Here is a 22,037-nt window from a genome sequence, read left to right on the forward strand (position 1 = left end):
AATGAGCGGAGAACTTCCTTTCACCAGCTGACAGCCATTTTACTTGTGACGTAAGATCGGAATTGTAACGATAAGTTACACCGAAGTTACGATACGATTCAAGAACGGTACATTTTCAAGAGGAGCAATTCGTTTGTGTTTGGTAGCTTTTGTCATGTTTATTAATTAATATGTAACAACGTGTGAAGCTCTGTAAAGCTCAAACTATTCATTCAAGTTTATTAAATTAAAAGATACAACAGACCCCCCCAAAAAAGAGCCAAACTATCCCTATTGTGTTTTAATGTTGTTGATGAGTTGTAGAGCGAACTTCTTTTTTTCTTTTAAGTTGTAGTCTAATTAGTGTAATAAGTTCGAGAACCGCTGAAGTATAATTACAGGTGGAGGCATTCTGGTGTCAGTCTTTACACAACCGTGGTGCTGACTCGTGACTTTCCCTCCCTCATATATAAAGCGGGCGCTCCCCCATCTTGCTGCAGTCCCAACATGAGTTTCACCGTGGAGAGCCACTTGTTCGGCCCAAGCGGGCTACGCAAGGCTCGGCCAACCTCGGCATCCTCCAGCGGCTTCCACTCCCAGCGCCGCCGCATCACCTACAGCCAGTCGTCCTCCGGGGACAGTTTGGACGCTTTCAACGGGGACATGCCCCGCAAGAGCGAGAAGGAGATCCTGCAGGCGCTCAACGACCGCTTCGCCGGCTACATTGACAAAGTGCGCAACCTAGAGATGCACAACCGCAACCTGGAGGCAGAAGCGGCGGCCCTGCGGCAGAACCAGAGCGGGCGCACATCAGTGGGGGAGCACTATGAGCGGGAGCTGGACGACCTCCGAGGGCTCATGCGGCAGCTTAGCAGGGAGAAGGGTTGCGCGGTCGTGGAGTACGAACGACTACAGGATGACATCCAGCAGCTCCGGGCCCGTCTGGAAGAGGAGGCGCGCACCCGGGAGGAGTCGGACGCGGCCGCGCGGGCTATGAAGAAGTACGTGGACGAGTGCCAGCTGGCCCGAATGGAGCTGGACAGGAAGCTCCGCGCTCTGGACGAGGAAGCCGCCTTCCTCAAGAAGAACCACGAGGACGAAGTGGCCGACCTCCTCGCTCAGATTCATGGCGCGCAGGTATGGAAAGCCAATTTGAGCAACTAATTGGCAACTAGGGTATTGGCACTCACTCTACCACCTGAGCCATGCCACTACTTCAGTATGCTAGTATATACCTGGAGTACCTCCAAGACCGTTTTTGGTCTCAGTTGTGGCATGGCTCAGGTGGTAGCATGTCCGTGTCCGAAGCTGAGGGTTATGAGTTAATTCCTCAACGCTTACATTGCTTTTTTTATTTTTCTTGCACTTTAGTAGTTTTTTTCAAATAAATATTATACTCTCCATTTTTTTACAGCTATAACACACAAATGTTAACTAGTGCATTTTTAGTCAGCCCTAGTCTTTCTTTTTAGTGCGCTGAATTGTCTTTTTAGTGAGGACAATGAGCTATTATTGCTAATTGCTATTACCGATAATTCAGCGCACTTCTAGGATTTCAAATAAGGGCTCTTTCGACTTTTCGTATGCAGATGACTTTTGATCTGCGTGACTCAGCCAAAGTGGATGTGACCGAAGCCTTGCGAGAAATCCGCACACAGTTCGACCGCCATGCGTCCAAGAACACCACGCAAGCCGAGGACTGGTTCAAAGGTAAGGTAGGGATGTTCGATGCCACTTTTTTCAGGACTGATACCAAGTAATGATACCACTAATATTTCTGATAAATACAATTTCACCCCAATAAACAATGACGGATAATTCTAAAGAAAGACCTACACCAATATCGCAATATAGCATTTTTTCTTAAAGTGGATGAAGTTAATGGCAATTCTCTACTCTTTTATTTTTCAAATTTCTAGTTAAAATGACCACCAGAGGGCAGCCAATACTGGTATAGGCGAGTACCGTTGCCGTGAAATACGACCTGGTATCGGTACTCACCCATCCCTACTGAGGTGTCAAATTTATTTTTACCACGGGCAACATCATAGTCCATTTGAACAAATGTGAACAACACATTTGGAATCAGAAGTAATTGAAAATTCCGGAAAGCAAATGTTAAAGTGCAACTATGGATTTAGCGAAACAAAATGCTTGAAATATATTTTAAAAGTGAAGAAAAAATATATAATTTTAAGACTCATTTTCTGCTACAATTAAAAGAGCTAATCCATGTAACCAGAAACATGAAGCAATCACTTTATTTTCTTTATTGTGCCACATAAAATGAAGTGGCGGACCAGATCTGGCCCCCATACCTTGAGTTTGACACTTGTGTTGTACATATTCTCTGTTAGTAGAACCAAAAGTTTTTCATCATAAAAAATAAATATATATATATATATATATATATATATATATATATATATATATATATATTACCTTGAATCTTGAACCTAAAAAAATGCAGTATCATTGCTTCAAGGTCACAGTCAACATTGTCTCCTCTAAACCTTATGTTGGTGTGGAAGAAAGCAACGCCAAGTGACTTTCATCTCCAAACAATAACTTGACAAAAGATGCAATATGTGTGCATATACAGCCTAGCCTAAAGACACATTCTTATTATTAGATAGAAAGGTGAAGACAAAGCATTCAAGTCCTATAGGAAAAGTCCTGCATACATTCCCAGAAAGCATTTGGAGGCGTGTGTGTCAGGCGTAAGTAGTGTATACATGGTTTGGTGAGGAAAGAATCATTCTGCTGATCTGTTTGGTACAAACACAGTTGGCAGCATGACCTTGTCTCCTGATGTCATGCTGACTGCAGCAGTGAGGCTCTCTCATTCATGAGTGAGCACTGAGCACACATACTGTACAGTAAGTAGGAAAAGTGGCATATTTAGTGTAGGATTTGTTATCATGTGTGACGCAACCAAACATGGGTTTGCATAGTGCGCGTGGAGCGTCTGACAGAGGCGTCCAGATCCAACCAAGATGCCATCCGGGGTTCCCAAGAGGAGATCGTGGAATACCGACGTCAGCTCCAGAGTCGCACCATCGAGCTGGAGACCCTCCGAGGAACCAAGGAGTCCCTGGAGAGGCAGCGTATGGAGAGCGAGGACAGACACCAGGAAGACATCGACTCACTTCAGGCAGGACAAATACAAACTCAGTCGTCGAATCCAAAAGAAAACACTTGTATGTTAAATCATGTGTTCATTCTGCAGGACACCATCAATCATCTGGACTCTGAGCTGAAAAACACAAAATGGGAGATGGCCAGCCAGCTGAAGGACTATCAGGAACTTCTGAATGTGAAGATGGCTCTAGATATTGAAATAGCGGCTTACAGGTTGGTGTCCTGATACAATAATGAATGTCGATCATTCCACTTCTGGTGGTAATCGAAGCTTCCGTGTTGTCTCCAAAACCAGGAAGCTACTTGAGGGAGAAGAGAGTCGTTTTGTGTCAGGAAGTCCCTACTCCTACTTCGATAATAGAATTTTAGCACATCTAAAAGTGAAAGAAGACAAGGTGATTGTTCAAGAGCAGACAGATGAGACCCAGGTCACAGAAGTGACAGAGGAGGCAGAAGACGAGGAAGAAACAGTGGAAATTAAAGAAGAGGAGGAAGGAAACAAAGAAGAGGAAAATGAGGAGGACAACAAAGAGGAAGCAGGTGAGGAAGAAGAGATTACAAAATCGCCAGAGAAAGTCCCGAATTCTCCTCGGCCAAAATCGCCAGAGAAAGTCCCGAATTCTCCTCAGCCAAAATCGCCAGAGAAAATTCCAATTTCTCCTCAGCCGAAATCTCCCCCCAAATCACCTGAGTCCAAATCACCACCAGCGAAATCTCCCATGGCCAAATCCCCCGCAAAGTCACCAAAATCCAAATCTCCTCCGAACAAATCCCCACGGTCTAAATCCCCCCCTCCCAAGACACCGGAACCTCCGGAGAAGGAGAAGGTCAAGTCAGCTCCGAAAGATGACACTAAAGAGGAGAAAAAAGATAAGGCTGAGCCTGTGAAAGAGGAAAAGAGGGATCCACCAGTTAAAGAGGAAAAAGTGGAACAACCAGTAAAGGAGAAGGAGAACAAAGACAAAGAAGCAGAGGATAAAAAGAAGGATAACAAACCCGACGTGAAGAAAGAGAACCAAACAACTGAGGTGCCAAAGAAGGAAGAAACTCCAAAACCGACAAAGCCTGCTGAGAACAGCGCTCCGGCCTCCAAACCTAAAGCGGAGGTTCCCCCTCCGGTTGAGGAAAAGCCCCCTGCTCCTAAACCGGCGAAAGCAGAGCCAGAGAAAAAGCAAGAGGAGAAACCTACCCCTAAAGTTGAACCAGAGAAATCAGAGAGCAAGAAACCAGAAGAGAAAAAGGAAAGCAGTAAAGGAGCTGATGACGGAGGGAAGACGGAGAAGGTGGCAAAATCTCCTGGCACCGAGTCCAAAGACAGGAAGGAGGAGAAGGCCAATAAATGAAGTTTAGTGGACTAAAAAAACTTTACGGGTGAGAGCAGGAAGAATGCTCACGCGTAAGCAATCTTTATTTTTATTGTCCTATGTACGCACCATTCATGCTAATATGTAGGCAACACTGTGTATTAAAGCGGAAGTCAATCTTAAACATTTCTTGACAATAATATGTTATATGTGACCTCACTAGTCTAAACATGACATTCTGATAAATATGACATTTGTGGACTATGAGTTATGCAGTAAAATCCAGCTGTTTTTATCCATCTCAGGGGGCGGCCATTTTGCCACTTGTTGTGGACTTAAGATGACATCACAGTTGCTCTTGGCTCAGGCAATGACCAATCACAGCTCACCTGTTTTCTGAAACTGAATTGTGAGTGGTTGTTACCGGAGCCCTGAGCAACTGTGATGTCATTTTCACTCGCCAGCAAGTGGGAAAAATGGCCGCCTTCTGATATTGATAAAAACTGATGGATTTTGTTGCTTAACTCATATACGCAATATTAACCAGAATACTGCATTTAGACTAGTGGGGCTGCGTCATCATTTTTTGGGGTTGACTTCTCTAAGATCTTTAAGTGAATGTGACGGCTGCCTTTCAGTAATAAGTGCATTTACACAAGGACAGATGCAAAGCTGAACATATTGCCCCCCAAATAATATATTTAAATATACTGTCTAAAAATATCTATATTATATTATATTTGCTATGTTAGATATTAGTAAAACAGACTTGAATGCTTGTGCACTTTACTGTTTCTCTTCACAGGTGAGACTTGTCATTCCTATGGCCTGCGATGCTCTGACAATACTGACTGTGATGTATAAACCTGCTAAATATGCAACACTAGAATACAAATAAAGAATGACGACATAATTTTGTGGCTAAAGTCTGCAGGGGAATCAATCACGTGGTGAAGATTCTTTAAAGGAAATATCAAGTGGGAAAGGTATATGCTGCATGACTTGCCTGCATTGCAGTGGAAGGGGCGGAGACATTGCGCCCGTCCGTCCTCACGTCCCACAAACCACGGTCATGTATAAATAAGGAGCAGTGCAGCATAAAGGCACAAGTCAATTTACTTGCACGTTTCCATCACAGCATTACTGACACTAATGATAGAAGTTACAATGTGGCACTATCTTTCTGTTATTAGCCAGGAAAACAGTTTTGGTGCTCATGTTAATAAATCATTTGTAGGTAATGGTTTTACAAAACAAGACATGCCAAAAAAAGATGGGATGTGTTTATTGTTTGTTTTGGCACACTAGCTGACATTGATACAATTCATTCTATATATTGGATCTCAGTGTGTCCGAATGAAAAACAATAAAGTGTACTTGGCTGATTTATCCTGGATAAGCTTTTGTAGCTTTCAATGAACACAATGCGCACATATTACACAATGAAGAATAATGAGCGAGCTCACGTTCTATAAATAGAACAGCAATGACGTGTAGAGAGAATGGAAATTTTGATTAATTCAGACATCCAAAAACAGCCCGAACCCGCTCTAAGAAAATTAGGTATCAGTTCAATCATTTAATTTCTTAAAAATGGTTACAGCTGGACTAAAATGCTTTAAATAGCCTTGATGAGCTAAAATTCATAAGAGGAATCATAAGTCAACTTTTAGCGATGACTGAAGAGGCCCAGAGGATGGTTGTATTTGAATGGCTTCAGACGATTTGGACCCCTGGGAGAGAGAGAGGGGGAAAAAAAGACCACACGTCAGATGTAAGTGGACATTAGAGGGTAGGACATTTTATTTTTTTAGTACACACTTGACAGTACGCAGGCACATCTTTTCACGTGGAAACTCCCGTGGTCCTTCCACGCCATCATCCTGTTCTTCAGTCTCCAGGTAGACATCCAGACAGACGCACAGGCGTGAAATCTGATTGGTCAAGAGCTGGTAGCCTGGACGTGGCCCCTGCAGTTCATTTTTGAACACGTTCACCTCACTCTCCATGGCCTAGACCCAAGAGACATGAGTCAGCTTGTGTTTTGTGGACAGGACATTGACGATGATTATAAAATGCTTTTACCCGAAGGTTGTCATCAGAGCGACCGCTGCGCTCTCCCTTCCAGTTGAGAGAGAGTGAGAAGAGAGGAGGGATTTCTGGGTAACGGGGATTCAGCACCACCGCAGCCTGGAGACGTGCTACAAAAATGTTAAAAACATATGGGTTATTATTTCTTTGTAAAAGGGAAAACTCAGTCTTGGAATGAACCAATAGAAATGGTTACCTGTGCCTCTTTCAACAACTCCAGAAAAGTACATATCAGTCTCTTTTGCCAGACCAGCATCACTCACTTGACGTGTAAATGTCAGATCCTAGCAGAGAAGTATTATAAAAGACATGAATGGGGGGAACAAAATACACAAAATGTTGACATCAAGCATTCAGACACCTGGCCATAAAAATTGATAAACTGAAAATACTGTATGTATTGGTCCCCTATTTGTACAGTCTATGCCTCTTTCTGACATTTTTGTGGATACTTAATGGTAATTTTCAGGATTTCACCTTTTGTTTTTGGACATTTATAGTTACTTTTGGAACATTTTCTTTTTTGCCTTTTTAAAATACATTTTCTGATATTTTGGGCAATTATAAAGACATGTACGGTAATTGTCTGCCTTTTATCTTTTGTTTTTAGACATTTTATGGTTACTTTTTGAACGTTTTCTTTTCTGCCTCTTTTATTCAATTCTCTGACATTTTTGGCAATTTCATGGACATTCGATGGCAATTTTCTCCTTTTTCTCTTCCTTTTTGGACATTTTATGGTCATTTTTTGAACATTTTTAGGTCATTTTAAAAACGTTTTAATCTACCTTTCGTCTCCTTTTCCAACCACACAAGGGAGTTCTTCACATTATCAATCTGGAACTTTACTCGGGAGATCCGTTCAGGAAAGGAGGGACTTGCTGTACAATACTTTGAGCTGACTGGACGATGCGGCATCTTGTGCACGTTTGTTTTGACCAATCACAGCAGCAAGGGATGAAAATGTCGTCTACGGTTTTGTCTTAGAGGGGAGAAAAAGCACTAACATCTTTACCAGATGAAAATGCACAAAGCGCTGTTCAACATTCAATGAGTGAACGGTGGGCAATTCTGCGAGAGCAGAAATAATCGCAGCGTCCAATCGTCTGTTAGGTTTGTTTGTTTCCCCCGGTGTTGGCACTTCCTGGTTTCGTCACAGCTGTATGTCTCGCCCTAAACAACGACTGATTGTCCCGACCTAAAAAAAGGTGGGTCGCGAACGTATCAGCGGGAGCAGTACAAAATTTATTCTCGTAGTATTTGTCAACAAATAGTGTGAGAATTCAGCTACTGTTTTTCTGACAACTTAAAAATTCTCTGACATTTTTTTTTATGTTTAATTACTTATTTAAAAAAATCTGAATTAATTCATTTAAAGAATATTTTATCTAAAAATAAAAATATGTAAAAAAAATCTTACTATTTTTTTTTTTGCAGCAGCAGGTTGCAGACCCTGATAAAGTGTATGTTTAATCTTGATTGCATGCACATACCATGTACTCCTCGTGTGTGATGGTGGTCCACTGAGCTAACCGGGAAATAATCTTGGCTGGAAAAAGGTGCAAACACTCACTGATGACAGGGATGATGTTGTGCTCTGTGAATAATAGCAGAACAAACTCAGCCACAATTGAGCAGCTCTTCATTAGAACCACTTGTATACGGTCGATAGTCGAGTTACTCTACCTAAAGAGGCAAATTGCTTATGTAGAGCCAAGCGAGAAAGGACCCGCAATCTCAGGAGCTTCATGGTGTTCTCCATGTGGCTAGCACTCAAAGAACTGCCAACAAGCACACCCTGGGGAAACGAGCAATAACAAGACATGGAACTTTTATTAAACAATTATCAGGTCACTTAAGGTATTAATTCATAATAGTTAAAAAAACAAACATGTTTATTTCAGGATGAAATGTCACAGTCAAATTATAATAGTTAAAAAAAATTATTGCAGGAAATGTCACACTCAAATGAATTCCTTGATAAATGATAATATACTTTGTCACCAATAAGTGATTCAATGTTTAAGTGTGAAATTGATTTTACTGATTACAATCTCTCACAGACATCTCTCCTTGCATGCCTGCAGACCACACATGCAGGCCTACAAGGGGAGATGTCCGAGTGATGTGCTAAAAATGCTAATGACGCTTTTCCCCATTTGTACTATAGTAGAGAAAGGGATAAATTCTGTAATTTTTTACTCTAAACAGAGTCTATTTGGTCCCACTCAAAGTGGAGTAAAATTTATACTTGGAAAGGAATAAAATATTCAGTCAGAATTTTACTCAAAGTATTTTTAGCGAGAGAATTTGCCTATGCCATGAAAAAAACTATTAGTAAATTTTGCAAGGAGAGAAATTTTACTTGTTTAATTTTATTATTTTAATGTTACACAAGGGTTGAGGAATGAACTCATGAACTTTAGCTTGTCACTCTATCACCTGAGCTATGCCACTCCTACTGTTTGCTTATATCCTTTTGGGGGGGGGGTGAAAAGATTCCAGCTGACACGAGTGATATACTAACACACAGTAGGAAGCTGTATGGCTCAGGGAGTAGATTGGCTGTCTCCCAACCTGAAGTTGTGGGTTTGTTCCGCAACCCTTGAGTGACTTTCCCCCCGTTTTTTTAATTTTAGTTTGACTCTCTTTCAAATGTAAATTTTACTTTGTTTAGAGTAAAATTTACTCTACAGAATTTACTGTGTACATGTAAGCTGTACAATATTGAAAACGTGATATACATACAGTACTGCATATACACGCACCTCTGAGGCATCACTTGGAAAATGTAGCCCTCCAAGATTCTGAACCCACTTGTAGGGATGACCCAGCTCCTCCACATAGTCGGCGAAAGAAACAATCCTGTGGACGTGACGTGACATTTGTTAATTGTAACTAACTTGAAAGGGAAGTCAACTCACAAATTTTGTTTACAATAATATGTTGTATTCTAATTCACTCATCTAGAAAACAGCATTCTGATTAATATTGAGCTTGCGGAAAAAAATAATTAAACAGCAAAATTCACTTGTTTTTATCCATTTCACAGGGCGGACATTTTGCCACTGTTGTCGACTGAAAATGAGCTGTGATTGGTTGTTACCTGTCATTTACAGTTGGCATCAGTGGCAAAATGGCCGCCCCCGAGATGCATAAAAACAGTTGGATTTTGTTGCTTAACTCATATTCCACAATCACAACTCATATCAGAATACCATGTTTAGACTAGTGGGGCTGCATTAAACATATTTTAAGAACATTTTAGCCTTTTCTACACATCTGGCAACAACTGCCATGGCCTCCTTACCCAACTTTATCAAACTGATAACGGTTGGCTGGATTGGGTGTTTCTCTTCCACTATCGTTGGCGTACAGGCAGCTGAGAAGGGTCTCAGATTTGACCAGCTCCCTGTAAATGGAATGCTCATTATTAGCAGCCGAGACGCGAAGGCTTAAGCCTCTTCGTAGACTTGCACTTACCCTGCACTGATGGCTGTGGTGAGGTCAGTGGATGCAGAAATCTTAGCTTTGACTGTCATGATGTTGAGATTTATCAGGTAGTAGAAGTACAGATTGAGGACGCTGCCATCTGCAAAAAGTACACTACAAAGTCACCTTGATACCGGGATAATCGGATAGGTTGTCCCCCCTCTACTAATAGTGTATCAGAGTGCAAAACAGGATGCGGTTGTGATGGAGCACAATGGAGTCATGTTGACCTTCGGGCCATACGAAATGATGCGTGAAGCTGGCAGAAAACAGCTGGTCAGTGGGAAGGTGCGACAGTGGGCAAAGAGCGCTCATGAGAAAACGTGCTTACAGCAACTTGAAATGCTGCAGAAGCACAAATATGAGCACACCTCTCTTCTCTCCTTTAGCTATGCAAAGCCTGCAATGCAGCTGTGTTCCTTTAGTGGCCAGCAGAGGGAGCACAAGATTCAGGATTTCCCTACCACATGCAATTCATTCAGCAAATGTGTGATTTCAAATGCCGTGTAGCTACAGGGAGTGTTTGTGCTCATTGAATATGCAGCTGCAATTTCATGTAAACTTTCCAGCCGTCAACAGTGAGGAATGAGTTACCTTTACACGTGAGGTCGAAAGAGAGGGACAGCGGGTGCCTCTTGAGCATCTCCCGTCTTCTGTCATCCAGCTGGCCGCCGGCAGTTGGCCGTCTCCTTTTCTATAAAGTGAAAAATGCGGTGCATTTACAATAAATATTATCACACCCAATATCCATCATTTGGCACTTATTTTGCTACAGGAAATCTGTCAATAGTCCTTTGCCGTCACTCATCTGTCCTCAGTGTGACAGTTGCGGAGATGCGTGCGTGCGTGTGTGTGGTGGTATTTTTTCCAAGATGATGCAAGACTCACCGTTTTTTCCTGCTCCTCCTCTGCATCCGAGTCACTGTCATCATCTATGCGACATAGAACGAGTGCAATTTGTGCTTTGTTGTATTGTTTGTGCATATCTGGCACACGAAGACAAGCATTATGTTTTCATGTCCTCACCTTGAGAATCCTCTGGAGGTTTGGACATAGCCTTGGCCTCATCCACATCCCCGCTGATTGACACGCTCAGGTTTTTGTCTGAATGATAACATTAAAATCCTTCAGAGTCATCTTTGTACTTTCAACTCCAAGAATATGAACGGATATAAAACAGGGTGGGCTGGAATCCATTGTGTCTGAAGAAGCTTTCTCACCGCATGCTTGGCCGTATGCATTGGCTTGAACAAAAAGGACATAGAGGGGTGGTGGCAGGTGCTGTGCAATCTCTGTGTGTTTCTGTGTCTGTTCAACGGGCACGGCAAGGTACTCTTGCACTGGGAGGGAGGCCTTTGGCAAAAGAGAGGGAACAAAAATCACAATGGCATTCCAGGAAAACAAAAATAATGTATTTTAATAATATTTAATAACTGTTCTTAATGTGTCAATTGTGGTAAACATTTTTACGGAATATCTTATCAATGTACAAATTTTCCCCCAAAATGAACAATGTACGTAGGCTTAAAGTATGACAACTATCTACGTAATTTCATTATTAAACATATATATTTTAAAATAGGTAATAACAATAAAAGTTGCGGATGCAGTGTATACCTGCATGATGGCATTCAGGCCGGGCTGCAGGCTCTTCAGGTGTTCCTTCTTAACCTCAATACTCTTCTGGATCTTCTCCTTGGTGGCCAGAGACTCTTTGTATGTCTCGGCTAACCTGCATCAATCATTAAATAAGCTTTCAGTATGCCCGTGCAGAACATTCAGGGCATTGTGCTTTAACAAAGTTGTGGCGCACTAAACCTTTTCCTCTGTTCAAGCTCCCAGTCTAATCGTGCCAGTGTGAGCTGGTGCGGATCGTTTTTGGTGAGTTGTGGCCTGGAAATCACCTCCGGTGCGTCCCTGTAAAACTCTTCTTCACTCACGAGGTCTATTTCCTCATGCTTAGACCTGGAACGACAACAAAAACGCTAATTAAGTCATATTTCTAAAGACAAACTATCACGAGGAAAGCAAAAAATATATATATAGTAAGAATAACACTAGTTTATATCTTAACTTATCTTACTTAAACTCCAAGCATTTGCTGATTTCCTTCTGAAGATGCAGAACTTCATACAGAAGATTCTGCAACTGGAGGTGCAGCACATCCACTTTCTGCTTAGCCTGTTGGGACAAAAATAGGCCATTGACATTTATGTTCACCAACACACCGTTTAACATCGATCAGCAATATTATGTGAATCAAAATGTGTACTTAAGTACTTAGATCAATGTGCTCACCTCATGGGTCTGGTCTCTGCCTTTTTTGAGCCGCATGTGAGCCAGACGGTTAAGTTTTTTCAGAGTCATAAAGTGGTTGCAGCTCTGCAAGCGTCTCTGTTCAATTTCAGCAGACTGCAAGAAACATTACCAATAAGGGATTAAAAAACATGGTGGTCCTACCGAATGATGCGTGTTTGGTTGATAAACTTATTTTCTGCGGCCTTGCCACTCAGTGCAGACAAACAACAACGGTCGGTGAAATATTTACAGTATCTTAGTCTAAGCCACAGGGCTGTTAACGGCTGCAGTTTGGACAGCACTAATTTAAACCATGCAAACTACTTTTTTTACCCTAAAAGAAACTGGAACTGGAATTGAAATGCGGAACCAGAAACATTCAAATTCGATGCCTGCCAGTTTTAATCTTCAAACCATAATGAACTGATCAAGTGAATATATATCTCACCCCCTCTTTTGACCCACTGGCTTTGAGCTTCTGTATTTCACCCATCAGATTGGCCAAACCATCACATGACTCTTTAAACTGGCGGAAGTCCTCTTCATGGTCCCGGCCATCAAGCTCCACCTCCTCATTGTAGACACACGCATCCTAGAAATACACAAGTGAGTAATTTTTACAGGGATTTTGGTGGTGGGGGGGATTATGTATTTTTTATTATTATTTTTGTTAATGGCACTACTCTTAGTTGATCAATTTGCTTATTATCTTTACCAAATTTTGCTTTCAGAAAGCTAACTCCCAGTGTTAACTGCATATGTTAAGCAGTTCATTTCTTCATTAGCCTACATCCGACAACTAAAAGAAAACTGGAGTTGTGTTATGATGTGAATGATGTAAATATAGCATATGATTACTTGCTGACACTGCTGAGATGAACTCTTGTTTATACATCTGCATTGATAACATGTATTGCTGTTCCTGCAAGAATGTAAACTCTGATTCTGTTTGGACATTTGCAATGTAAACATATAAGGCTGTCGTGATGAACGTTGTATTTTGGCTGCAATTAATCTGCTGTAAATATTTAATTGGGGTTGGGAGCTTGTTCCGGGATGCTACTGGCTGGGCTACTCTGCTGGATGGGCTGGCCTTGGGGAGCACTCAGGAGTATCAAAATCTGGATTTGAAAGATCTGAAGAGCAGTTCCCACTCTGGAGGATGTGTCGGGTATGAAAGCATTTCAAGCGTCATCGGATGCAGGCAAAATTGGTGGCTGAGCTGACCAGAATGGAGTCAACATTGCTGCTGACGCAATGGTCAGAATGCACGCCGATCTACCCTTCTGGAAGCCACATCATGTGTGAAAACTGATTCAAGGTCAACGAAGACGCTAAAGGTGAACGAGAGAGTATGCGCTCGCCTGTTGGTGGCGTCTGGGGACCGATTTACCAATTCCAAATGACTGGGACCAGCCGCAACTTACACACGGACATTCACTCAAGATGAACTGAGCGAGGAATGTGCAGACATAAGTCTGGGATTTATGGATAACGATATGAATCAATGACTATGACTGCTGCGTTTAGTAAGAATGGATGGGGACGGGTTACTTAGTAATAAGCAATAAGCTTCAACCAGTCAGCCCTTCTTTCGGAAGTCAATGTTGCAAATGATGTGATCGATGTAACCTGTTGTAATATGTCCAAAAGGATTTTTTTAAATATAAAAACAGTTACCTGTTGGTCTCCGTCAACTCTGCCTCGCTTCACCTCAGCAATTACTGCGTCGTTTCGAAGAACCTTCGCCTTTCGCTTTTTCAGTGCGTCTGAAGACATTTTTAGCTGGAAAGGATCGGTTAATTATGTTAGTGTGGAGAAACAACATAATTTAGTACTATAGTCATGTGCCACGGATTTTCATGCTAACAATGCTGCGACCGCTAGGCTAGTTAGCTAGCACACACGCTTTTACAGTAGCGCGTTTCTCCGCTTTTGAGCCTTTCGATCACAACATTAACGGCTTAATCAATCAATCTTCTGTAACACGGTTAAAACTTACACATACGTACGTACCTTAATGATGTCCAAAACAGTATAGGTGAAATACTCACAACCTATGTTCCCGAATCAATGGAACTCCGCGCCGGAAGCTGACCGACGGAAGCTTCCAGTGCCAAAGGTTCGAAAAATCGAAAACTGTTCTCTACTGCCACCTGCAGGATAGTCATTTGCAGTAAACTAGTTTGAACAGTCAAAGGTGTACATGTCTACACATTTTGAGTAACTTTGTAACTTCAACTTTCTAGTCTATTTTAGCTGTCCCCCAAAAAATGTATAAATTTAACTAATTGAATGTTTTCCAATTCCCGTTATATTCTGCAACATGGAGTATCCCAGGTTGCACGTTATTGGCAATAAATGTAATTATTATGATTTACATACAATCCCATAGCGTTTTTATCTCTGGTATTTGTGGCTAAAATCCCTTTACTCGGAAAGAGCAAAAACAAAGGGCTGCTCAATACTTTACAGCTGTATATGTTTAGCTCTAAAATAAAGACAAATCTGATTTAAAAAGAAAAAACATTTATTTGCAATTCTACATAGTTTTAGTAAGTACAAACATTATTGTGATACAATTCATTGTAATCACACAAAATACGGCATTTACTGTACTTGATTTTTACATAATGGCCAGTATTCCAAATCACTTAGCCATATCTATCAGACTCTGCAAAGACGTGGGAACCCACGTCTTTTCTCCTTGCACAAAGACCACCCCTCTGTCTATGTAGATGACAATACGCCCGAATGTATACAGCTGTTTGCCTTCATGTCGTTTGGCCACGACGGGCATAAACACAATGTTGTTCTCCTCTGCCTTGGTCTGGATGAGATCTTTCAAGTTTGGGGGTACGATGGTGCTGGCGCCTCTGTGAGTGACACTCTCAGCATCTCTGCGCTCTTGCATGGCTTCATAGTGGAAGTCCTTCCTTCTCTCCGTCTGAGTGAGATATGCAATGTTTTCTCTTGCACCTGGTTGCATGTATCCACCTGCGGGTACACGTGAAGAATATGTTAACGCAAGTTGTGTCATAGCATATCTCCCGACTCTATGCAATATTTCATGAAAGAAATGCTGACATGGCACTTTTCAGGAAACCTACCCATTCCTGAAGAGACTGCACGGTTCATGATGTCCAGCGCTTCATTGAACTTTTCTTTTATGAGGGTCTGTGACAACAAAACATCACTGAACATGGTCTTCCAACCGAGGTACCATTTGGTGATTTCTTCATAATTAGGACTGTTGCTCAACCATGAACACAGGACCTATCACAAACAGACAAAGTCAAATAGATTAGTTGTTGTTGTGTTATGTGTACAGATGCTTTGGTGAGAGCGCCTTACTTGCAGCCATTTTGGAAAGAAGTTTTTATCCAACATGGAGACCAGACTTGATGGGGACAGCATGCCCTCCCAGTCTATCACCCAATTAAAGGGCTCCATTTGCTGCTGGTGGGGGTTGATAACCAGCTCTTCCAGACACAGAGCTGTGAGAGAAATAGACGCAATCACACTTCGACATCAAAAATGAATACAACGAAATAAAAAAAAACAGGGGGAAGTAGATTACCTAGTTTAGGGATGATGTTCTTCACCATGAAGGCCTCCCAAGCTCCTGGACTAAAAACGTCTTTCCACGGTTGCAGGATGAGCCGTGCTGAGGCATCACTGGGGTGCCATCGCTGCAAAGCGTTAGCTAGTTTGCTCCTGATGGGCGCGTATAGTGGCTCCAGACGTGATTGGAGCAGAGGCAGCCAAGGGTGGATCCAGGAGTGGATGGGCACCGTGTCTGTTAAGGGGTTCCACGCATCCACCTGTTAATCACAAAATAGTGTTTTGAGGTTGTGTTCACACTCGAGATAGAAACAACTTGAATTGATATGACGATTATATTATATACTAAACATATGGATATAGCTTGCCTCTCGCTGCAGCCGAGGTAAAACAAGCTGCTCGAGCAGGTAATCTGAGATCCAAAGTGGGAGAAGAGGAGACCACAGTTCAATACAGTCCACGATTGGCTCGACGGTGCGAGGCTGCCACCTGGACACGCAGGACCGCATCACTGGGATCCATACTTCCCACAGCAGCCTGAAACAACACACACATGGAATAAATACAGATTCATAAAAATAAATCTATGAGGCTGTTCAATGATTATGTTTACCTGTGGTAAGGGTCCATGTTTGAATCTTGCCCACTACTGATAAGGTTTCGAGATTCAAGAATTGCCCTCCACCTACCGACCTCTTCAAAGCAATAAGAAGAGTCCTGAAATAAACAAAAACAAAGCATACGAGAGGAGCAAATTCAAAGCTACTGAGCTAAATCATGACGAGGGAAAGGAAAGGCATAACATACCTTCAATGGATCCCAGGAAAAAAGTTTTTCTTTGAGTAAGGGATGAACTACAGCTACGGCCAAGTCAGCCAAACCCATCGTCTTGTATTCTTCATAATAATCGGTCTGTAAAGTCTCAAAGATGCGGGCGCACTCCTGAAGGAACAACAATTGGGAACATATTTTCACTAACAGAAAAGTAACACATCTTTATTGTCAGTGCTGTGTCGTTACTCCTAAAAATACCTGCAAAGTGGGACTCTCCCCTGGTGCTGTCTCCGCCGAAGGGAAACGGTCCACCAAAGCCAACACCTCTTCCATTCTACGGATGGTATCTTGCTCTTCTTCCAACCTGGTCTGCAGCGCTTGAGACTCGTGACTCAGTGACACAACCACGTCTTTTTCATGCTGCAGGCGGCGGGCTGACTACACACCAGACAACAGATGTTGGTATACAAGACTCGTCAAGACTGAGAAAATAATTTGGCCAATCGGGTTTGTTTTGTTTATTTGCAAGATGTTCGGTGGTACCTGTAATATGTCTTGTTCCGTAAGGTCGATCAAAAGTTGAAGGTTATGTTCAAGCTCGGGAAGCGCAAATCCAGATCCCTTCTGATCTCGCATGGACGTGCTTGGCGGACCGTCTTCCGGCATGCTGTGCTTGTTGGACATCTGACTGTAATTGGAATACACCTTTTGCTCTCTTCCGGTCATATCAATTACCTAAAGATGGGAAGATAAATATACGATAAATGAAACTCACGTGGCGTGTTCCTGCAGACTATGTTTATATCCAATATCAAGAGGTGTTTTTTTCTACAAAGCATTCTGCTGCTATTAGAACAATTCTAAATAAATAATAGCTTACCTTGACTTGTGCCAGCTCTCCAGCAGATGCTCCTACGCTGCGCCCGACAATTGTGCCTTTAGCCTTCAGTTCCTCTACAGTTTTGTAGGAGTACTTGGGTTTCTTCCGTAATCCAGTTGGTCCCGGATCTTTACGCCACTGACCTAATTCCTTCTGGAACTCCTAAAGAGACAGATGATTGAGAATGTCATTACAATGTTAGGTTACTTGACATTGTAACAACAATTAAGAGTGAAGTTCTGAATGGCAAAACCATTGTCATGTTACCTTTTCTTCCTCCTCGTCAGAGTCAACCACAGGAAAATCTTGAATACTCTGTTGGGTTCGTTCATTGCCATAAGCACCCACAGCACCTTTTCCTTTCCGAACCTTCGCCTCAATTGGATTGATAATACCTGAAGCATTAAAAAGTCAAATGGTTGGAAACTATGCATTAGAATCCCCCCAAAAACCTAAACTAAAGTACCCATAATTTTGCACACCTTGCGCATTCTTGCCCAAGCCTCTGCCTGCTTGATAGCCCATTTTCTGCAGCAGTTTTTGACCAATTCCCTTTGTGTGCTTCTCCCAGGTACCAATTCCTTGTCCAGTCTGTATACCCGCTGCAAACCTTTGGGACTGGTTTCCACGGAAATTACCCTAGACAATCAATCAATCAATCAATCAATCAATGTTTTCCCACAAATACTTCTACAATGTTGTCACCCTGGGACCCGCATCTTCCTATTTTTACAAAGTCACAACCCATTTTACAGCGGTTAAGATCAATAAAGCATTTTTTCTTGGTTTAAAAATAGCCTCTGGAAATACATGAACATTATGTTAAATGAAAAATCTGAAAATAAATGCATGTGATTTTTTACTAGCTGCCGACGACCCACTTTTAGGTCCCGCATCTTCCTATTTTTACAAAGTCACAACCCATTTTACAGCGGTTAAGATCAATAAAGCATTTTTTCTTGGTTTAAAAATAGCCTCTGGAAATACATGAACATTATGTTAAATGAAAAATATGAAAATAAATGCATGTCATTTTTTACTAGCTGCCGACGACCCACTTTTAGGTCCCGATCAAACAGTTGAGAATCACCGTACTATATTAAACAACCCCATTAGAGTATACACAGTAGTGACTAACAAACACTTCCCTAATTGTAATTTACCATTTGAAGCTTTTTAGTTCTTGGCACTCGAGGAGGTGGAGGTGCAGAAGGAGTGGCATCATCAGAATTATCAGAGTCGTCTTCTTCTTCTTCTTCTCTTTGCTGTTTCTCATCAGATGCAGTTTTTCTTAATCCCGCACTCACAAAATTCACTGGGGCAGTGTAGTCTTTAGATCTAAAAAACAAAACAAAACATTAACAAACACTAGGTTTAATGTACTACGCTTTAAAAACTGTTTGTTTTTTTGCCTCTTGGGATGATTATGGTGGGTTGATGTGGCTCAACATGGAAACAAAACTATGACTTACCTCTTGCCTGCAAAACTGGGTCTCTCATCTTCATCAGAGTCATGTTCTGCCCAGATGCCATAAGTCATTTGCTCCTTGGTCTGTCTGTGTCTGCGGCGGTCTGGGTTGAACTCGTTGGCCAAATCCCAATCTGTGATCTCAAAATTTTCAATCTCTACGCCATCCTCCTCTGCGTCCCTCCGTCCATACAGGTGTGACATTGACATTCTGGAAAGAATGATGATTACATTTTTTTAAATTATGCCCGTGGACATTCATTATACTGTACACATATCCAAAATAACGTACATTTTGTTGTTTGAACTAGTAATTGTAAAAATCAAGAATCTCGAATCTATCTGAATTGTTTGCTATCATCAACAGTCGACCTCATTAGGAAACTGTTTACAAATAAAACATTGTAAGGTGTAGAGAACGTGACGAAAACTATTTAGCTTTAGTGTTGTTGATTTACCCGTAAATAAATTATTTAAAAAAACGATAAACATTCACTTTTAATTATACAAATGTCTTACCTTTTTACTTAGAGGTTATATTAACATGTTCTTTCTTGATGCAGAAAATAAGGTTCGAATCGTTCGATAGCTAACACTAACTAGCTTCTTGGTGTACCGCAAACCGGAACACTTCGCGTACTTCCGGGAGATCAAGTATACTTCCGTTGTTGACTAACGTTTAAAAAAACAAAAAAAACAGTCATAATTTTTCAAAGACAAACTACCAATCGTACAATTTTGCTGTCCATTACAGGTAACTTAAAAAATCAAGTCATATAATAAATATTATTAGCTCCCGGGTCGGACATCACTCCGGAAGCAGAAAACTGGTGTAACACAAAAACATTCCCTTGCGTTACGTACGTTCTAAGCGACTGAAGGAAAAATATTTAATATTTATATATAAAATAGGTATTTATTCGTTGCATGTGTATGTTCGGGTTAATTGAATCTAGATGTCTGACATAAACGGTAAATGGCAGGTACAACGTCGACGAAAAGGCGCATCCAGAAGTTTGAAGTCATTACAAATGTCTCTAACTCACTGTAATGAGCCACTGGATGTTGGGAAAACTCTTAAGAGGATCATAGAAACCGTGTAAGTTACATTCAGTAAAACGGAACAAAATGTTTTTAATTGAAATTATTTCAGACTTCTATGCTAACTAACAATGTTATTGTCTGCAGGGATGAAATGAGATGCGAAGGCTTTTGGAAAGTATGGAAAGGTGAGTCCCTTGAATAAAGATGACATTTATTTCCCAAGCCAAAACAACAGATCGAGTGACCATTTTTGTCTCTAATGTTCTCTCCAATCTTGCCTCCAGAGCAGATGTTGGCGGCAGTATTATTGAACCAAAAAGACAGGGAGGTCTCGTCAGGCCAACTGCAAGAGAGTTTAGATCCCAAAATATCTCCACTTGAGTGTGTGTGCTATGGCCTGGGCACCTTTTCCTCATGCGTATCTGCTCGTTATCAGCTTGCCATAATGCTCCTTCTCCTGGATGCAGCAAAGGTGAAAATATATATTGATATTGTCATTTCCAAACATACTAACCTAACTGAATGTGCTTCTACCAGATTCCATTAAAAGACTGTCTTGTTTTTGATCCTGCGTTCTCCTCTGGAGAAAAAGATGTACTCCGAGAGTTGGGTCTGACTGTACTCACAGACAATGAGGTCAGTATACTTAGGCACTTATAGTTGTGTATACGGTATGTATTATTATTATTAAAATATTCATGCTCTGACATGCAGGAGGGGAAGAGACAAGCCACCAAACCTACGCTCTTTTATCTTATGCATTGTGGAAAAGCCTTGTACAACAACCTCCTGTGGAAGAACTGGAGTCCAAAATGTCTACCGCTCGTGGTGATAATTGGAAACAGCTTCAGTGGCATCAGGGAGAGGTTTGTACAAGACTTGTTGGATGGGAAATAATGTTGCAATGTGATATTTACATGATTTTATTATTTCCGTCCGGACAGGATGATTGAGAGAGAATTCAAGCGGGACTACAGCTACATCAGCCAGGCAGTGACTGTGTGTGAGGAGAGACAACTGACCTGTCCATCTCATCTGACTGACGTTTTTAGCGACACTGCACTCATGACCTTTAATTCTAGCAAACTAAACACTCTAAATCTGTCTACCTGGACACAGCCACCTGAACCACAGTATCAGCACTGCTCTGATTTGGAAATAATACAGAGTCACTCCACATTGAAACCTCTTCAATTTGCCTAGTGCCTTATGATGTCAAAAGAAAGAATCCGAAGTTTGAGCTTCCTAGCGCAAACGTTTTTTGAGTTATGGCCCTTCTAAGTTTGGGTGCCTCGCCCAGTGTTGGGATCCAGGAATTGCACACTAAATTTTGGACCATATTTGGAGGCCCGCATTTTTTGTTTTAAGGTAGGTAGACCTGTAAATTGCTGTCTATGTATTCTGGCCCTGTCTATCAAAATCTGGATTTACAAAGACCACAAGTGTACTATTTTGGGAGGTATTAACCCTTCAAAAGTGGATAAAAAAAAAAAAAGAAATGTTTTGGGGGGTTTTTTGGGGGAAGGGGGGGGGGGGGGGGGTGCATATCTTGGAAATATTCTGTGTTGGTGGGGTTTCAACTGATTTATCATCATATTTCGGAACTCCACTAATTTAAAGGCGCAATAGGCCTTTGGTGGGGGTACAGTAGGGCTCCAAATATGGCTACGGGACAAAATGACCATTTTGGACCCTCTACTTGTGGACACATGATGATTGGAATGAGTTTTTTTACCCCATCAACAGTCACCTTTCATCAACTTTTAGAGCCAATAAAAACGTTGTTTATCCAACTTCTTCACTATGAAATAAGCCTTTGTCTGTGGTACTATTTTTGATATTTTCTGAAAAATCCTAAGTCTGTAAAGTAGGTCAACTGTTGTTTTAACTACCTATTCATGTTTCTGGTAGTAAAAACAGACTCACATAATTAAATGTCAATTTACTGGCCAAACCCAGAAAACAGGTGAGCCGTGATTGGTCATTACCCATTTCCTGAGCA

General features: G+C 41.6%; 4 protein-coding genes across 7 annotated transcripts; 2 read left to right on the forward strand and 2 right to left on the reverse strand.

Moving 5' to 3' along the window:
• Window positions 1-451: 451 nt before the first annotated feature.
• Window positions 452-5,813, forward strand: LOC144049094 (neurofilament medium polypeptide-like). The gene is made up of 5 exons (XM_077561720.1): window positions 452-1,116; window positions 1,569-1,689; window positions 2,934-3,133; window positions 3,209-3,333; window positions 3,416-5,813. Exons 1-5 carry the CDS (start codon window positions 487-489, stop codon window positions 4,461-4,463), a joined length of 2,124 nt encoding a protein of 707 aa, XP_077417846.1. The 5' UTR covers window positions 452-486; the 3' UTR covers window positions 4,464-5,813.
• Window positions 5,693-14,469, reverse strand: thoc5 (THO complex 5). Of its 2 annotated transcripts, none has more exons than XM_077561721.1 (20): window positions 14,322-14,469; window positions 13,986-14,090; window positions 12,754-12,897; window positions 12,306-12,419; window positions 12,091-12,188; window positions 11,826-11,972; window positions 11,625-11,739; window positions 11,228-11,360; window positions 11,034-11,111; window positions 10,896-10,939; window positions 10,602-10,701; window positions 9,999-10,107; window positions 9,826-9,927; window positions 9,284-9,380; window positions 8,202-8,313; window positions 8,009-8,112; window positions 6,712-6,799; window positions 6,510-6,625; window positions 6,246-6,436; window positions 5,693-6,157 (listed from the first exon to the last, which is right to left on the reverse strand). In XM_077561721.1, exons 2-20 carry the CDS (start codon window positions 14,082-14,084, stop codon window positions 6,094-6,096), a joined length of 2,055 nt encoding a protein of 684 aa, XP_077417847.1. In that variant the 5' UTR covers window positions 14,085-14,090; window positions 14,322-14,469; the 3' UTR covers window positions 5,693-6,093. The 2 variants fall into 2 exon arrangements, with proteins under 2 accessions (XP_077417847.1, XP_077417848.1); XM_077561722.1 differs by having other exon boundaries at window positions 14,360-14,392.
• Window positions 14,470-14,817: 348 nt separating this feature from the next.
• On the reverse strand, window positions 14,818-19,756 carry tfip11 (tuftelin interacting protein 11). The gene is made up of 15 exons (XM_077561142.1): window positions 19,511-19,756; window positions 18,996-19,202; window positions 18,687-18,861; window positions 18,006-18,162; window positions 17,791-17,918; window positions 17,524-17,685; window positions 17,187-17,378; window positions 16,902-17,081; window positions 16,677-16,811; window positions 16,483-16,586; window positions 16,238-16,406; window positions 15,886-16,129; window positions 15,660-15,802; window positions 15,416-15,581; window positions 14,818-15,302 (listed from the first exon to the last, which is right to left on the reverse strand). The coding sequence occupies exons 2-15, from the start codon at window positions 19,199-19,201 to the stop codon at window positions 14,956-14,958; spliced, it is 2,508 nt and encodes an 835-aa protein (XP_077417268.1). The 5' UTR covers window position 19,202; window positions 19,511-19,756; the 3' UTR covers window positions 14,818-14,955.
• srrd (SRR1 domain containing) lies at window positions 19,706-21,523 on the forward strand. Of its 3 annotated transcripts, none has more exons than XM_077561147.1 (7): window positions 19,706-19,745; window positions 19,975-20,090; window positions 20,180-20,220; window positions 20,320-20,507; window positions 20,573-20,671; window positions 20,750-20,901; window positions 20,980-21,523. In XM_077561147.1, exons 2-7 carry the CDS (start codon window positions 20,023-20,025, stop codon window positions 21,236-21,238), a joined length of 807 nt encoding a protein of 268 aa, XP_077417273.1. In that variant the 5' UTR covers window positions 19,706-19,745; window positions 19,975-20,022; the 3' UTR covers window positions 21,239-21,523. The 3 variants fall into 3 exon arrangements, with proteins under 3 accessions (XP_077417273.1, XP_077417272.1, XP_077417274.1); XM_077561148.1 differs by lacking the exon at window positions 19,706-19,745 and adding an exon at window positions 19,839-19,903; XM_077561146.1 differs by lacking the exon at window positions 19,706-19,745 and having other exon boundaries at window positions 19,807-20,090.
• The last annotated feature ends 514 nt before the right edge of the window (window positions 21,524-22,037 follow it).

This window comes from Vanacampus margaritifer, chromosome 3 (genome assembly GCF_051991255.1).
Source record: "Vanacampus margaritifer isolate UIUO_Vmar chromosome 3, RoL_Vmar_1.0, whole genome shotgun sequence".
NCBI classification, from domain to species: Eukaryota; Metazoa; Chordata; class Actinopteri; order Syngnathiformes; family Syngnathidae; genus Vanacampus; species Vanacampus margaritifer.

What these genes read in the sequence shown, in the direction of transcription:
- tfip11 (XM_077561142.1), bottom strand. Translation starts at nt 19,201, where the DNA reads ATGTCAATGTCACACCTGTATGGACGGAGGGACGCAGAGGAGGATGGC. An exon ending in GAGAGCTGGCACAAGTCAAG is followed by an intron (nt 17,379 to 17,523) that starts GTAAGCTATTAT and finishes TCCCATCTTTAG; the next exon opens with GTAATTGATATGACCGGAAG. An exon ending in AACATGGACCCTTACCACAG is followed by an intron (nt 16,407 to 16,482) that starts GTAAACATAATC and finishes GTGTTGTTTCAG; the next exon opens with GCTGCTGTGGGAAGTATGGA.
- thoc5 (XM_077561721.1), bottom strand. Translation starts at nt 14,084, where the DNA reads ATGTCTTCAGACGCACTGAAAAAGCGAAAGGCGAAGGTTCTTCGAAAC. An exon ending in ACCTCCAGAGGATTCTCAAG is followed by an intron (nt 10,940 to 11,033) that starts GTGAGGACATGA and finishes TATGTCGCATAG; the next exon opens with ATGATGACAGTGACTCGGAT. An exon ending in ATGTGCCTGCGTACTGTCAA is followed by an intron (nt 6,158 to 6,245) that starts GTGTGTACTAAA and finishes TCTCTCTCCCAG; the next exon opens with GGGTCCAAATCGTCTGAAGC.
- LOC144049094 (XM_077561720.1), top strand. Translation starts at nt 487, where the DNA reads ATGAGTTTCACCGTGGAGAGCCACTTGTTCGGCCCAAGCGGGCTACGC. An exon ending in AGCCGAGGACTGGTTCAAAG is followed by an intron (nt 1,690 to 2,933) that starts GTAAGGTAGGGA and finishes GGGTTTGCATAG; the next exon opens with TGCGCGTGGAGCGTCTGACA. An exon ending in AAGACATCGACTCACTTCAG is followed by an intron (nt 3,134 to 3,208) that starts GCAGGACAAATA and finishes TTCATTCTGCAG; the next exon opens with GACACCATCAATCATCTGGA.
- srrd (XM_077561146.1), top strand. Translation starts at nt 19,948, where the DNA reads ATGTCTGACATAAACGGTAAATGGCAGGTACAACGTCGACGAAAAGGC. An exon ending in TTCTCCTGGATGCAGCAAAG is followed by an intron (nt 20,508 to 20,572) that starts GTGAAAATATAT and finishes TGCTTCTACCAG; the next exon opens with ATTCCATTAAAAGACTGTCT. An exon ending in CTGTACTCACAGACAATGAG is followed by an intron (nt 20,672 to 20,749) that starts GTCAGTATACTT and finishes TCTGACATGCAG; the next exon opens with GAGGGGAAGAGACAAGCCAC.